We start from the raw sequence: 15093 nt of genomic DNA, 5'->3' as shown, positions 1-15093 counted from the left end.
CACAGACTGAAAAAAAAAATCTGTCTTGAGGAAGTTGGTACCATTTCTGCCAGTTTCTGTTGTTTGACCCTACTGCCATACCATCACAAACTTAACTTCCTGTGGATGGCATCCCAGCAATTGATCATACAAGCTTCCAGCATGCATTTACCAGGTAGGTAAACTGCTGAGCTGAAAGATGTGATATTATTTTCACAACAAAGTTGTCCTATTCTCCTGGAGAAGGTCTTTGTATACTTCTCTGCTTTATGTAAAGCTGTTACAGTTTTTCACAGTATTATTACCATTTATAAACTGCCTGATCCACACAAATTTTTCATCTGCCATTGTGAGTCATGTAACACTCAGGTCTAACATGGTGACAGTTCCCAGCAGTGATTTTCTGCAGAGGCAAAGATCCTGCAAGAAACTGAACAACTTGACCACATTCAGGGAGAGTTAAAAGCCAGACCATGAGACCAAGAACAGTTGTTTAACATATTTTTATTTTGAGGATCACAAATGAGGAAAAGATTTGGCATGTTGGATCTTTGTGGGTAAGCCCTCAGATGAATAAATTCTTGTGAACCAGTGTAATGATTACTTTATTCATTATTGGAGTAATTCATTACATCTTCCCATGTAAGCAATTTTGTTAATGAACAATACTTATTTAAACAAAATAGAAAAGTCTCAAAATTTATTTGTATGCTAGTGTCTCTGGAGGTCAGATTTTGAATAGCCTTATAATTAGCATGTTCTTATGATGGATTCTTTTGGATATTGGGGTTTCTATTAATTTATTGCTTCTGTAGTATTTTAACTATCTGAGTCTTAATTTATGGTTTTTTCTTTTTAGGAAAACAGTCTGCCTTAGAACCATTTATTTTGCTGAACCTTTTGCCGAATGCAACAGACAAATATTACACTTACAATGGGTCTTTATCAACTCCTCCCTGCTCTGAAACAGTTGAATGGATTGTGTTTAAAGATACCATCAGTATTTCTGAAGACCAGGTAACTTATTTAATGTATGAAAACAAACAAACAAAAAATGTCCATAATATCTAATAAAAGCAGTTGCCATATATATGCTAAAAGCTCATGGCATTCATTGGTAGCACAACAACTTTTCTTTTACTAAGTTTAAAAATTTTCATGCAGCCACTTAATGCAGCCATTAAATTAGAAAGTGTACATATTACTTGAGTGTGCTGTCATTTCCCTGTCTCATCTGAGGACTAGATTCTGAACTATTTCTTGCCTTAGAAAGGAGTAAGAACATGCTTCCTAACTCTGCAGGCTGTCTGGACTACTAGTCCAGATAAAGAGAAGCACAAAACACTCCTCCCATATTCCCCCATCTAAATGGCATTGACTGGGCACTGTTCCAGTGACAGAGGAGTAGAGAGATGCAGGTCAAGTAAACTGTTAGGTACACTGCTGGTACAGAGGAACAAAAGTTCAATGCCAACCAAGAGAGCTCAGCTGAGAGACTTTATCCAACATCTTTTCCACCAGGTTTTTGTCTGTTAGCAGTTTCTGGTTAATTTGTTACAACTTTTTTTCCTCACCTCTTCTAGTTAGCTGTATTCTGTGAAGTCCTGACAATGCAGCAGTCTGGCTATGTTATGCTGATGGACTACCTGCAAAACAACTTTCGAGAGCAGCAATATAAGTTTTATGGGCAAGTGTTTTCCTCTTACACTGGACAAGAAGAAATTCATGAAGCAGGTATTTACTGCATATACATTCCTCTCTCGCAGGCTAAAACAATTTTTGGTAAAAGATTCATCCTAGTATGAAGATACTAATTTTAATATGTGTAGAAGGTGTCATCATGCTGTATTATTACTCATCAATCTATCACTTCAGAGAAAAAAATAGTAATCATAAAACATGTCAGATTAAATGGAGTGGAAAATTAAATGCTTTTCTTGACCAAACATTCATTGAAGATCACGTCAGTTCAAGCTTTCTTGCACTGCCCTTTTAGTGTGTTTCAGACTTAAACAAAGCTGCCTTTTCAGGGACAGCTAGAGGATTTTGTTTTGCAAACCCATTTGGTTCTTCGTTGTATAATGTAGAAGTTTTTCCAAGAGAGGCTGAAGTGAGGTCACCAAATTCATTTCACATAATATGCTGAGAGAGAGATGGAGAGAATCTCAGGAGTCAGATTCTGTTCTGTTTTACCGAAAATCTCAGGGAGGTTTGGGAAGGTTATCACTACCAAAACAGTACATTACAGTGGGAAACAAGAGCTAGCACTAAATTTGGAGGTTGGAGGTCAATGATTTCTCTACTCACAAGCACAGAAGAATAAGTAGTAAACATCGAAGTTTGTGGTCATTAGACTGTTAACTTGGATGGGGATACCTGTAGATTCTTAATTTCAGCTGCACTGAGCTGTGATTCATTAGACATAGATGATAAGCATGAGGTATAGCCATCTCCAGGTTAGAAAGAGATGTGTTTTCATTTTAATTTGCCTAGGTTGCCTGGATCTTCTGTTTTCCTACTGGGAGGGTCCTGTGCATGAAACTTGCATGCAAGCTAAGGGATGTTCATCTCTTAGAACTACCAGTGGCCTGGGGCCCCTGCACAGGTTCATCATATCCTTTCACCACACTGTTGCACAGGATAGCTTAACAGCCTCATTACTATAACCAACCTGTTAACCTCACCTCATGAGCTCCTCAGATGTGTGTCCAGGATACAAATTTTTTGCATTGATCTAAGGCAATAAATATCTGCTCTGGCAGGGTTTTTTTGCTTAGGGACCACTTTGTTTAGGCACTTCAAATTTGATATTTGGAGGAGTGTGAAGTTGAGCTGCAGCAATCAAACAAATTATCACAATTAAATTTCTGTTTCCAAATAAGCTTACAACTGACATAGTTGATTGGCCTAATTTAAAGAAAGATTATGCTTCCTCATATCCCTCATACTTCTCAGCCACACTTGAGGATTCAACTCAGAAACCTTTTTGAAATTTTAATGCTTTATCTCCACCAACCTCAGCTGGCTTGCAAAGCCATTTATGATAGAAATCATTGGTTATTCGTATAAACCTGACAACCAGCATTGTAGCTGTTGGGCCACTTCTGTAACATCCCATCTGTTCCAGCCCTATAGTAATGCCCTGTGAGCAAGTGTAGGAACATGGTTCTTGCTAATCTTCCTAGATTTAGTAAAGATACAAAAAGCAATGCATTCTTAAAATTCAGGTCTGACAATATATATTGCTTGAGACTCGTAATATGTGTGACTTCAGACTACAAACAGGCTGAGGAACTTCCCTTGTAGAAGCATCTTTTCCCAGATTTTCAAAGTCTGTATCCCAGAAGTCTTGAATTAAATAAGTTGATATGTGATCTGCTCACAGTCCGAGTCTCTGGAGAGGGAAAATGGGAAAATGCAGGAGCAAAGCATCTCTGTGTCACTAAGACTGGCAGGAAAGGGAAGGCAACAGCACAAGAAAGATGCCTGATGAAGAGGCATCAGAAGAAGGACAAGAGACAGCAGCGTGGGAAGGAATTGACAGGAAATAATAGACAGGTGACAGTCGTGTAGTTTTGCTGGTCATTGCTGAACAGCAATGAGCATCAAAAGAAGGAGAACAAAAGGGAAGATAATTTTTTTCTTGGGAAAGAAAAAAGATTGAAAGGACCATTTGGAGAAGAAAGCAGAGTGAAACTGGGAGAATAATATTGGAGGCAGCAAGCTTCGACCATGAAAAGTTTTATAATATTGCTCAGTTAATCTGAATACAGAGACTTCAGAACCAAATTCACTCCCAGACAAAAAAAAGAAGAAAAAGGACAATAGAGAAGATCTTGGAACAGGGAGGAGCTTTGTACTTATACAGTGAGGACGTGTTTGGAGCGCTATGTACCTTCAAAGAGAAATGGCTGAGGAATGTTTTGATTTAAAAATAAAATTTAAGAAAATGAGTATTTGACATCCACCTTAATGCTCAGAACTGGAAGGGGAATTACGCTGGTCTAATGATTTCCTTTTGCCATCTGGTGGAAATGGGTGGAATGACAAGCTCTAGGAATGTGCACAATTTGAGATTTATTTTTTTTTTTTACTTTACACTTCCTTCACATCAATTAAAACAATTCAGTGCAATGAATAAAATGATGGGAAACATATATGTGTAACAATCTCTACAGTACAGTAGATTCAAAGCCATGCAAGCTACAGAATTCAACTAAAATACACAGGCTAATAACATCTCTACCATTATCACTCACTCAAAGAAAAAAAAAAAAAAAAGAGAGAGAGAGAGAAAAAAAAAGCAAACCAAAATCCTCAACGTGCTAGATCAGACTGGAGCTACTCAAAACTGCCCTGCGTACAGGAGTTTTAAAAAATTGAGGTTTGAGTGCCCTCCTGTGTTCAAGTGGAAAACTTCAAAGTAAATGGAAAGAATTTTTTTCCCTTTCTTTCAAAATCCAGTGTTGTCTATTGTTGTAGTACTATGCTGTTTGCTTTCTTTAAGAGAGCTCCAGGGAATCTACCCTTATTTTCTTAAATATGTATATAGTTCAGGTTTTTTTTCTTTTGCTAGATACTCATATTTTGTTTTAAAAAGATTCCAAGATTTGAGAAATTTCTTCTTGTTTATTCCAAACGGTAAATGACGATATAATGAGTCATACAAAAGTCAAGCTAAAAATTTTGTGATAAAAATATATCCATCTAATAATTTTATTATGTCAGATTTTATTAAATTGTTGACAGAGTCAGAGGCAGAAAGCCTCTTTTAGCATTCCAAACAAAGTGCAGAACTGTGTTGTTTCAAAGACATAAGAAGAGGGATTTAGAACCCGAAATGTCAGAGGCCCCCAGCCCTTAATCTGAGACATGACAAGAAACCTACTTGCTGTGCTCCGGTTGGGAACCAAAACTTAGTGACCACCACTCCATTCTTCAGTGCTGTGGCTGGTGACACAGTTCCCAGGATGAGGAAAGGAGATGGTGAGAGCAAGGAAAAACAGAATGACAGAATTTTTATCTTTTGAAAAGACCTCTAAGATCACTACATCTGTCAATCCCTCTCCCTTTTAAAAGTTAGGAGAATGGGGTCTTAGCCCAAACTCAAATCAGCCAGGAGTGATACAGCTGCATGTTGCAGTTGCTTTATTTTTTCATGTATCACAGTTTAATGGTCATTTTTCAGTGATTTTCTGCTACATAATTTTCATTTTTTGCTATTGTGATTTTTTTCATTCAGGTTAATCTACCTTTGATCTTGTATATTATTTTTAAGCCATGCACAAGTACTCAGACAACTTTAAAAAAATTGCAGTCTCATTAGATTTCTAGCATACTGGTAATCAGTATATCTCTATGTGTAGGAAAGCGTTGAAATGTTCAGCTTACTTGAGTAGTGGAGGGGGAAAGCTGGAAGACATGTAAGAGTAGCTTACAAAATGCAAAAAATGCAATATAAGAAAGAGAGAAAGGGTACTCAGTCCTCAAATTCACTTGCTTTTGAAAAATCTGTTGTTAAAATACTGGCTCTATTTCTAATGTATGGCATCTCAGATATATTAGTGGAAAACTAAAAGTGAGGAACATGAAAAATTTTAATTAATTTTCTCAGGAAATGGCTCAAGCGTAATTTGTACCTTTTAATAAATATCATGTTCTTTCCTTTTTTCTTTCTTTCAGTTTGCAGCTCAGAACCTGAAAATGTCCAATCTGATCCAAAGAATTATACCAGTCTCCTTGTTACATGGGAAAGACCTCGTGTTGTATATGACACCACAATTGAGAGATTCGCTGTATTTTATCAACAGCTAGATGGAGAAGACCAGGCTAAGCATGAGTTTCTGACAGATGGGTATCAGGACTTGGTAAATTCTTCAAGTTTCATACAAAGGGGATGGCAAAACACTCACTGTTAATTATCTTAAGCGAGTAAATAGTAGCTGGGAGCTGATTCAGGTAAAAATTACTTCTTTGGCTGCAGCTCAAATAGGCTGAACTTCACTTTTTTTTTGCTGTAAAGCCATAATGACAATTAAAAGAAAAAGGAAAAAAAAAAAAAAAAAAAAAAGAGGACCTCTTGGCCAGAAGACAGAAGCTTTTGCAAACTGCTGAAACTGCTGTTCTGATTTGCCTATACAATCCCCAAATTTTTATGTCAAATCAGAGCTCCTTAGACATAAAACCCTTACTCAATTAATAGTGATCTGTAATGAAATGAGGCAACCAGGTGCCACTAATTGCCAGGGAGTGGCATGAGCTTGTGTTAAGCCCACCTGTGCCTAATTAGGGTGGGCCCCCACTGCGCATGAGCAGGACCAGGGGGCCAATAAAAGGTACCCTAATTAGGCACAGGTGGGCTTGACACAAGCTCATGCTCACTCCCTGGCAATTAGTGGCACCTGGTTGCCTCATTTCACTACAGTGATGTGTACTTCATTCTTTACTAATGTGGAAAGAATGACCTACACAAGCAACTAGTAAGATTCATTATAATTATATCACTATAAATATTAAGTTATTGATTTCAGCTTCATGGTATTTTCCTGATATGATCTTTTCCTTTTACCTGTGTTAAAGACTCAGAATAAAAGATAATGTTGCCTAAACTAGTTAGGTAAATTACTGTTCAGCATTAAATAATGATGTAGTTTGGCACCCTTCATTTAAAAATTCAAAAGATTTTTTTTAACTTTGACTGAAAAACATTTGTGACAATAGATACATTAGAGTCCTAGAAGAAAGAAGCTATGGTTCATATGAAAAATGTGTCATAAAAATTAACATTTGCCTATTTTGATACTGACAGATAAGTTACTAAAGATGTTTTTTTCTTTTAGGGGGCTATTCTAAATAATCTGCTGCCCAATACAAGTTATGTTCTTCAGATAGTTGCTGTTTGCTCTAATGGTCTCTATGGAAAATACAGTGACCAAGTCATTGTTGATATGCCTTTAGAGGACACAGGTAAGTGGTCTTTTGAGCTTAGTGATGACTTTTAACTGAAAATCTGCATTTGAAGAAGTAGTTTGTTTGCAAACCAGATAAAATGCGTGGCTATCAAAATATGCTAAAATGAAATTTCAAAATCACTACAGTTAACCCTCAGCATGTTCTTTGCTATTGATATTTTACATGATGTAATTCTCCATTCTGTGTAAACATTATCTATAGGAGACTGGGTGTTATTTTTGTTTAATTCTAAGAACGTTTTGGAAAACACCTATCTGATTTCAAATCTCACGAGTGTATCTTTCAGCAATGTGATGTGGGGAGACAAAGCCACCTTTGGTATTATTTCTCTTTGGTCAAGCATCTTCCCAAAATTAATCCGCTCATCCAAAGTATTATGAAAACAAGTAATAAAAACCCAAAATACAACTCAGAAGTCTATATGAATTGATTTTGAAATTTGATTTTTTTGTGATTACTTGGAGTTTGATTTTAAAGGGCTTGCAGTGATGGAATTCCCTTGCTTCTTAATGCTGCCTTGCAAAAAATCAAAAGGCCTAACAAACAAATCTTACTGATTTCACAGCCAGATTTACTTCTTCTGCCTGCTAGTAAATATGAAAAAAACTGAAACTATAGCATGAATCTTGATCTTTTCCTTCGTAACTCCTTATAACATGTGGAATTTTTAGCACCAGTTATTATTAAAGTGAGTGAGAGCTGTGTTTTTAATTAAGAACCCTGTAATTAATCATAGAGAAAAATCAAAGACTTTCTGATCATGCAAGAAACCCTTTTTTATGTAAGGGCCTGGATTCTTGTTGTTTATTTATGGATTCTGTAAGTTCAGTTATCAGTTTTACTCTTCATTAAGTCTGATTAGCAACAGCAAAGTCCTTAGCAGTGTTGTGATGTACTTGAGAAAACAGGTCAGATTTTAGTATCAAGGGAATCACATTCTATTACAGTGAGAATGAATATGTTTCTTGACTATCTCTACAGCATGAATTATGACCTAATAGGCTTATAATAGTGCATTTTTGTCTGAAGGAGAGGGATGCAGGTTCAGGTATAGTACACATAAATTTGTAGTGAACATTTAATTTGTCTTTCAAACACAATGTATCAAGAAGTCTTATCTGAGTCTTATGCTAATATATACCAAATTTTTCCCATTTGTTTTCCATTTTCTAAGAAGTCTGCAACAAGGTTCTGACATTCCACTTTTCTGTCTTTAATCTAACTCTTATATACTGGGTTTTTTACTTCCTTTCCAGAACTTAATGATTTTGTGTTTGAAGTATTTTCTCAGATGAGATTTCATCTGCATAGCCCCACATCCATTTCTAGGTGACATGACAAATAAGCAGCATAATGTTGTCACTAGTGAACAACAGTGCAACAAATCAGGTCGGGGCAGTGCCACCATCACAGCCTTAAAAGCTCTAAAAACAGATGTTGCAAAACAAAACCAGGTGCAGGTATTATCCATGAGATAAACGTCCTGCTACTACCCTTGCATTCCCCCTGTAAGAATCGCTTTCCTACCACCCTGCTGTTTGCTTTGGAAGAAAAGGTGCAGGTACACCTGCTTGCTGAGCAAACACTGCTGGGGAACCAACCCTGCAAGAACAGGATGGGGTGTTGGGTAGTCCGCAGATGCCCTGTGGTAGATACAGCCATGTATGGTGGTACCTCTGGTGAAGTTCCATCATCACCACCACGATGATGGTACCATCCCTGCGGAACCTTCTGCTGGAGGCAAGAAAAGCAGTGGCTTTGCATTCATTTCAACAGAAGGAAGCATGAGGGCCTTGCATTGGAAAATATATATACAGGGAAAGTCATTGAATCTTCCAGGATATCAGCAGAAATTTCTGAGATTTTTATTCTCAGATAAGAGAATTTGGTATAATAAATACTTAGCGGTTCTGAGTGAACACATGATATTCTCATACCTTTTTACAGGGACACACCACTAATTTCATAAGAAAAGAGAAATTTTAATTAAATAAATCAGAAAATATGATGCAGAGCTACCTAGGAGGCATAGCAATGTAAAAATTATATAAAAAATTAACAAGTTAGCTTAACTGTGAAAATAGTGTTTTTGTGATTTCTGTCATTTGAACATTCAAGTATGTCTCCTTAATGTTGCATTAAAGCCAGCATTTTAATGAGGAAAGTTAAATAATCTGTGTGTCAGGACTGGTTTAACATATTGTTTTTCTGTCAAATTTCAGACAGTTCTAAAAATCTGTAGTAGTTTCAAGTCCACCTTAGTTTTTTCCTTTAGCTTTTCAGAAGTTTCAAAGTTGAGGAAGATCATTTCAGGTCAAAGGAAGTGTTTCAATATTATTTTAAATTAAAAATAATAATAATAAGACAGAGAAATTTATAAATAAAAGGAAAATACTAAAATGAAATTTTTGAGTTTAAGAAAAGCTGCTTTTTGGAGATGCTTTTAAACTGAAACTGGCACAAAGTCATTAAATGTACTTCATGTTCTTTTATTTTGATTCTTTCACAGCAGTGCATTTGAAAGCACTGCAAGAGGAAAATTCAGGGGAAATTAACTCCCATGAAATTAGTATGGTTAATGTGGGTCTACACTGCCCTGTAGATAAGTTTTCTAGCTGCTGTCTCAACACTGGATACAATTTTAAAATATGAAAAAAATTTCATTCATTTCTAGTATTAGTGTTTATTTGCACACTTACTTTTACTAATTATTTACCTCTGAATTAACTGTTGCAAATATTACACATATTTTCATACTTAATATTTTGATATCGCAAATATTAAAAATCAGATAAATTAGAATGTAGATACATAATGAGAAAGATTTATTCAAAGCAACTTCCTGGTTACAACTGTAACATCAAACTGGTTTTGTGGTCTGCTTTATAGATCTTGAGGCAAAAGATTTCTTGGAGCTCCTGCTTGTGAATTTATGAAAGAAAATTATCTTCACCATGAAGACATGAAATAAAATTGAATCACACAAAGCATAAACTAAAACTTTCATTTTCAAGAATTACTCCGAGTAATCCAGTTTAATTAAGATGAAATTCACTGTAGTCACCTCCAGATCAATTAATCTTCATGCTCATAGCTGAAGTGAGATGTGAGTGATGTGAAAGCATTAGATGGGCCCTTTTCCAGGAAGAATTCTGCCCTTGGAGTGGCCACTTTTAAAGAGGGAATTTTCAGTACATAGTGCAATCTGGTGTTCAAAAAAACAAAAACAAAAACACTACTACCAATGTTTTAGCTTCTTCCTTTCAAAAGAGAACACTTCTGCCTGTTTCCCACCCTGTCTGGGTGCCACCCAAATCAGTGAGGGCTCAGCAGGCTCCGGGGTGATCTTAAGAACAGGTTTAAACCCTATTGTTCTTGGAAGTGCTTCATGGGAGACAGGACCTCTTTTGGGCCATGATCTCTGGCTCTGTCCGTGGAGCCCTCAGGAACTGTGGTATCACATTGGGCAAATGATCAGAGCTGAGACCCCTGCTCTTTGGGTTTTCCCGAGGCTGTGCAGAGTGGCACCTTTTCATCTTCTGATACAGTGAATGTGCACATTACAATTGTTCCCAGTTAGTTTCTGTTTGGTAAAAGTGGCCAGATACCCTACATGATTGTAGCTACATAACCTCCATTGAAAAATGAAGATATTCATATACACAGTGTTTTAATCCCTTTTGATAAAAGTCCAACCTTTATTTACCAATTTTTCATTTACTATTAAAATTATATTTTGAGTAACTATCTAAATGTGTGCTTTAACTCTAGATGACATCTGTATAGCTCTGAAAGTTCTGCAGTAGATAGTTGTGCAGTAAGTACCAGTGTTACTTACATGCTTAACTGATGCAGGAAATGAAATATAAAAATTTATCTCTCTTTTCATACCCCTTGGTGGAGAAGCTGGTTGGTGTGTATCAAAAAAAGCCATGCTGGGATATGCCTCGCAAATGCTGCCTCCTGTATGGGAGCTCCTGCTGTCATAAATACTTTGTGAGGGTCTAACTAAGCTGTTTCTTTGTAATTTATCTTTGTGAGTGATTTTTGTGCTTAAAAACACTAAGCATGTCTTAAATGTCTCATTTAGGGGATTCTTCTTTCTAACTTTGTACTGATAAATGCAGAAATCTGAAAACTCATTCATCAGAAGAAACAGGCTTTGCTTTTGTTCTTACCATGCCAATTATTACATAAGACAGTATAGAATTCTACAATTATGAATCAGAGTGGTTCAAGACATTTTTTTTAAAAAAAGATTTGAATTGAAATTGAATATAGGGAAATATTTAACTTATTTGTCTTTGTTCTATCATTCTTCATCTGTCATTAAAATGGACCTCTTCAGAGTTTTCTAAGTAATGATTTAATTATTTTATTTGAAAATGTAAGCTACAGAATAATCAATATGTGGTTCTAGAAAAAAATAAAAAAGTCTGTTCATCAACCTACATCAATGGGTTGTTTTTTGGAGAGGGTGGTTCTCCTTGGTAGGGGGATGTTATCACATTTCATTAATCTCCTGTCAAATCAAAAATTTAGCAATAGGATTAAAACAACTTCCATAAGGGTGTATCTCATGTGCCTTCTATGAATATATTTTCTGTGACCAACTACATCTAAGTAGGTTTTCAAAAATGTGTGAAGATTTAGCATTGTTAATATATATAAATATTTATATTATATGTCTCATTGTTAATATATATAAATATTTATATATCTATGTATGTGTGCAAGACAAGAGCAAGGAACTGTAGTTTTCTGCCAGTGTAATCTGAGGGCACACATTGTAAAGTATAGTCTAGCACAATCAACACATTTTATTTTTCTGATTAAGTCCAACTAAATCCCAACTCAAGAACAGTGACCACAGAATAAACAGATAGCATTACTCTGCATTAAAAATATTTTGCAGAGAAGTCTACTGAGTGCATAGTAAGTTATAATGGTCTGCTCTGGAAAGACTGTATAATTAATGTCTACACTGTTTGACTTCAATAATTGAGAAGCCAGGGAATATCTTTATCTCCTCCACCCTTTCCTCCTCTCCATTACCCTTCCCACCCTGCCCCAGAGCCTCCTAGGTTTCCAGGAGTCAGAGGTAAGATAATTTTTCTCTATTTTGTTAATGAACAGTTAATTCAGTACTTGGTAATTTATAGCAGTTTGATGCAAAAGAACTATTTGTGAAACTTTTGAGGAGGATTGTTTAGTCAAAATATATTTGCATTCTGTAATCTACAAATAAAACCGAGCTTGTTTGTGTGATAATGTATGTTGCAACTCAATTTGTTTTGGAGGACAGGTATAGACAGACCAAAGAGAATACGAATTAAGTCATAGGTTCCCATCTGTCTTTTCCAAGATGACAAGTATAAAAATGATGTCTTTATACTAATGCATTGAGAAAGCTTGATTTGGAAATTGTGGAGGAAATACAAACATGGAGCTCCACCTGATGCTCTAATCACCCCCCAGGTTGTGACTGGAATTTTCATGTAGTGCAAATCAGCCTCAGAACACAGACAAGCAGTGGTGTTCAGACAGGGCACAAGAACATAGCTTAGGAGAAAGCCTTAGGTAAGTTCAGAAGAATGGACATTTCTCTGGACAAAAGGAACAGTAAAATGAGTTAATGCTGGGAAGGGGTATTAGATTTCATCACTGAAGGCCTATGCCAGTTCCTACCAGAGATTTGTACGTATCTTGAAACTTTCTTTGAACCCTCTCTTGCTGACCGCTATCAAAAGTACAATATTGGATTCAGCCAAAAAGACAGAAAAAAAGCAAAAGGCTGCCTCTAAACCTAGGGAGAAGGATTGTCACCTGGGCTATAGGAGACTGATTACTTGATCCTGCTTCAATTGTTATTTATTTATGAAAAATGCAGAGGCTTCAAAAGCCTTTCAAATAGTTCTTTGCAGAGCACCCAGTACCTGTTCATTAGACACTTTTTTTGGAATGCAATACAACTGAGTTCGTGTCCTTACATTAAATCAAGTTGAGTGGATGTCTGAAAAAGGCCTTTTGCACGGACTTGAGGAAGTGTGGGTCCCTTTTGGTCTGTCCTGATGGAGACAGGCAGCCTACAGCATGCTGAGTATGCTGGCATGGCTGTTGCTCTGATACCTAACTCCAAACCTGTTGCAAATGAGCAACTTGCTGAATGAAAATTGTATAACAACTTTACAGCAATATCCTTTCTGCTTTCAGATGAAATGTAGAGAAATATTTGACTCCCAGACTTACCTTTTTATTCCCTCCCATATTTCTGCATTAGACTGTACTTTCTCATAGAAAGCATTCTTGTAAACTTGGTTCTCCCTTTCTGGGATGTGCTTCCTCATTGCAGATCCTGAAGTATTGAATTAGGGCCAGTCAAGACTCCTGTGGCTGAATGCGTCCTGCCTAGATGAGTGTTGATACTCTGATCTAGTCCTCAACCTTTGTGGTTAGCCACTTCTCAAATACAATCCTATAAAACATCTTAGACTGGGTCTCAATAAAAGTATTAAGTAATCACTTGAGTCCTTGCAGAGTTCTTAATTCTGTGAATTTAAAATGTTGGATGATATGGTCTGTATTTTTGTTTTATAGAGGCTGACCTCATTCCTGAACTGAATGAAAATGAAGAATATGAGGTATAGCATTTGTTTATTTTTCACATAGTGTTTCAAATAAATACATTTCAACTAAATTGAATTTATATTCTATGAAAATTTATGAAACTATGACACCAACTGCATGTATTATCTCCATTTCTATAAATATATGTAATTTATGCATATATAGAATTCTCTGTTATACTTCTTCCAAGATAACTCTAAAGATACCTCACTATCTTGGTCTCTGGAGCTGAAGATACAGAGAGAAGTAAGGGATATCGCTAAAAATTTTTGAAAATGGGGCATTACTTACTGTCACCTCTGAGTGAAGTCTAAGAAAATCATTCATTTAATAGACTCAAAGCTGTGTTAGGCTTTTTAGTTTGTTTAAAGAGGATAAATTTGGTCTTACTTGTGATGGTCCTTGCACTTATCAACTGAGTAAGGGAGGAAAGGAGTCATACAGAAGAGATTCACGTGTGTCTGCTAACAGTATGCAGTTAGTTGAATTGAAGGGTTATTCCAAAATTCTTGGAGGGTCATTTGCTCTTCCTTGTTGAACTCAAGTTAGGTTGTACAATATAATTCTATTTTACTGAATTTTTCATGTTTTTACCATACCCTCTGCATATTTCCTAAGTGGTAACTAGGTTTCCTGCGTCCCAGCAAGGAGAAATTTTTTAACAATCTCTAAAACAGATTTTACAACATAAACAGTTCTTTCAGTAAGGTGTACATTTGTATCAAGTAGTCACTCAGAAATTTTCTTTTAGTGTTTCAGTCTGTGACCACAGTATTCTCACTGAGTGGCAAATCCTTTTTAATTAAACAGGCAGCCTGTACTTGCTTGTTTATATAATTACCCTTCTACGTATTTTGGACACTGAGTTACCACTAATAGGGCTTTTTTTCTGTTGATGAAAGATTATTATATTGCATCTCTCAGGGCATAACTGTGTCAATGAATGTTAATTGACTTTTACTCAAGCCATGAAAATTTAAAAGTGCAGGCATTGCACTTCAGAAAATAGATTTTCAGAAACAAAGGGCTGTCCAGTCTGATCTAGTTTTGAGGACACACAGTTTTAGGTGCTGCTGTCCCTATGTTTTAGGTATCTAGCTCTCGGAATGAAAGCAAAACCTAAGAGGCACGACTGACATCCCTTATATTGTGTAAGTGCACTGAATGTTCCTGGCACAGAGAAAAAGGGACTGCACTGTGGTTAAAGCCCTCACTCTGGTGTGACTGAATAAAAGCTGACACCTCCTGTTAGCTGAGTGCCCCAGTTAATAGTTTGTCTTATCCTGGGCACTGATTTCTGAGACTGATAACAGTGTCCCAGACTCCTGTCTTCTGGGTGCTTTTCTCACAACATTATAGTTTTGAAAAAAAACAGATGGGTATTGCCACCACATTACCAAGTCAAAAGAAAAGTGAGTTGTAAACCGTAGTTTGTGAGAGATTCTGTCCTGCTGGTGTCTCTCAGGGCTATGTATGCCTATAAAATCAGCCCCCTTCAGAAACTCAAGGAATCTC

At 36.4% G+C, this 15093-nt stretch overlaps 1 protein-coding gene across 1 annotated transcript in view; it reads left to right on the top strand.

Moving 5' to 3' along the window:
- The window catches only part of PTPRZ1 (protein tyrosine phosphatase receptor type Z1), an 87807-nt gene that overhangs the window by 35671 nt on the left and 37043 nt on the right, over nucleotides 1-15093 (top strand). Inside the window, 5 exon segments of the mRNA XM_030446856.1 lie at nucleotides 839-996; nucleotides 1563-1713; nucleotides 5662-5846; nucleotides 6819-6945; nucleotides 13549-13592. Coding sequence (XP_030302716.1) covers nucleotides 839-996; nucleotides 1563-1713; nucleotides 5662-5846; nucleotides 6819-6945; nucleotides 13549-13592 — 665 coding nt within the window.

Source organism: Calypte anna, chromosome 1, assembly GCF_003957555.1.
Source record: "Calypte anna isolate BGI_N300 chromosome 1, bCalAnn1_v1.p, whole genome shotgun sequence".
Taxonomy (NCBI): domain Eukaryota; kingdom Metazoa; phylum Chordata; class Aves; order Apodiformes; family Trochilidae; genus Calypte; species Calypte anna.
This window is presented reverse-complemented; position numbering and strand designations above follow the sequence as displayed.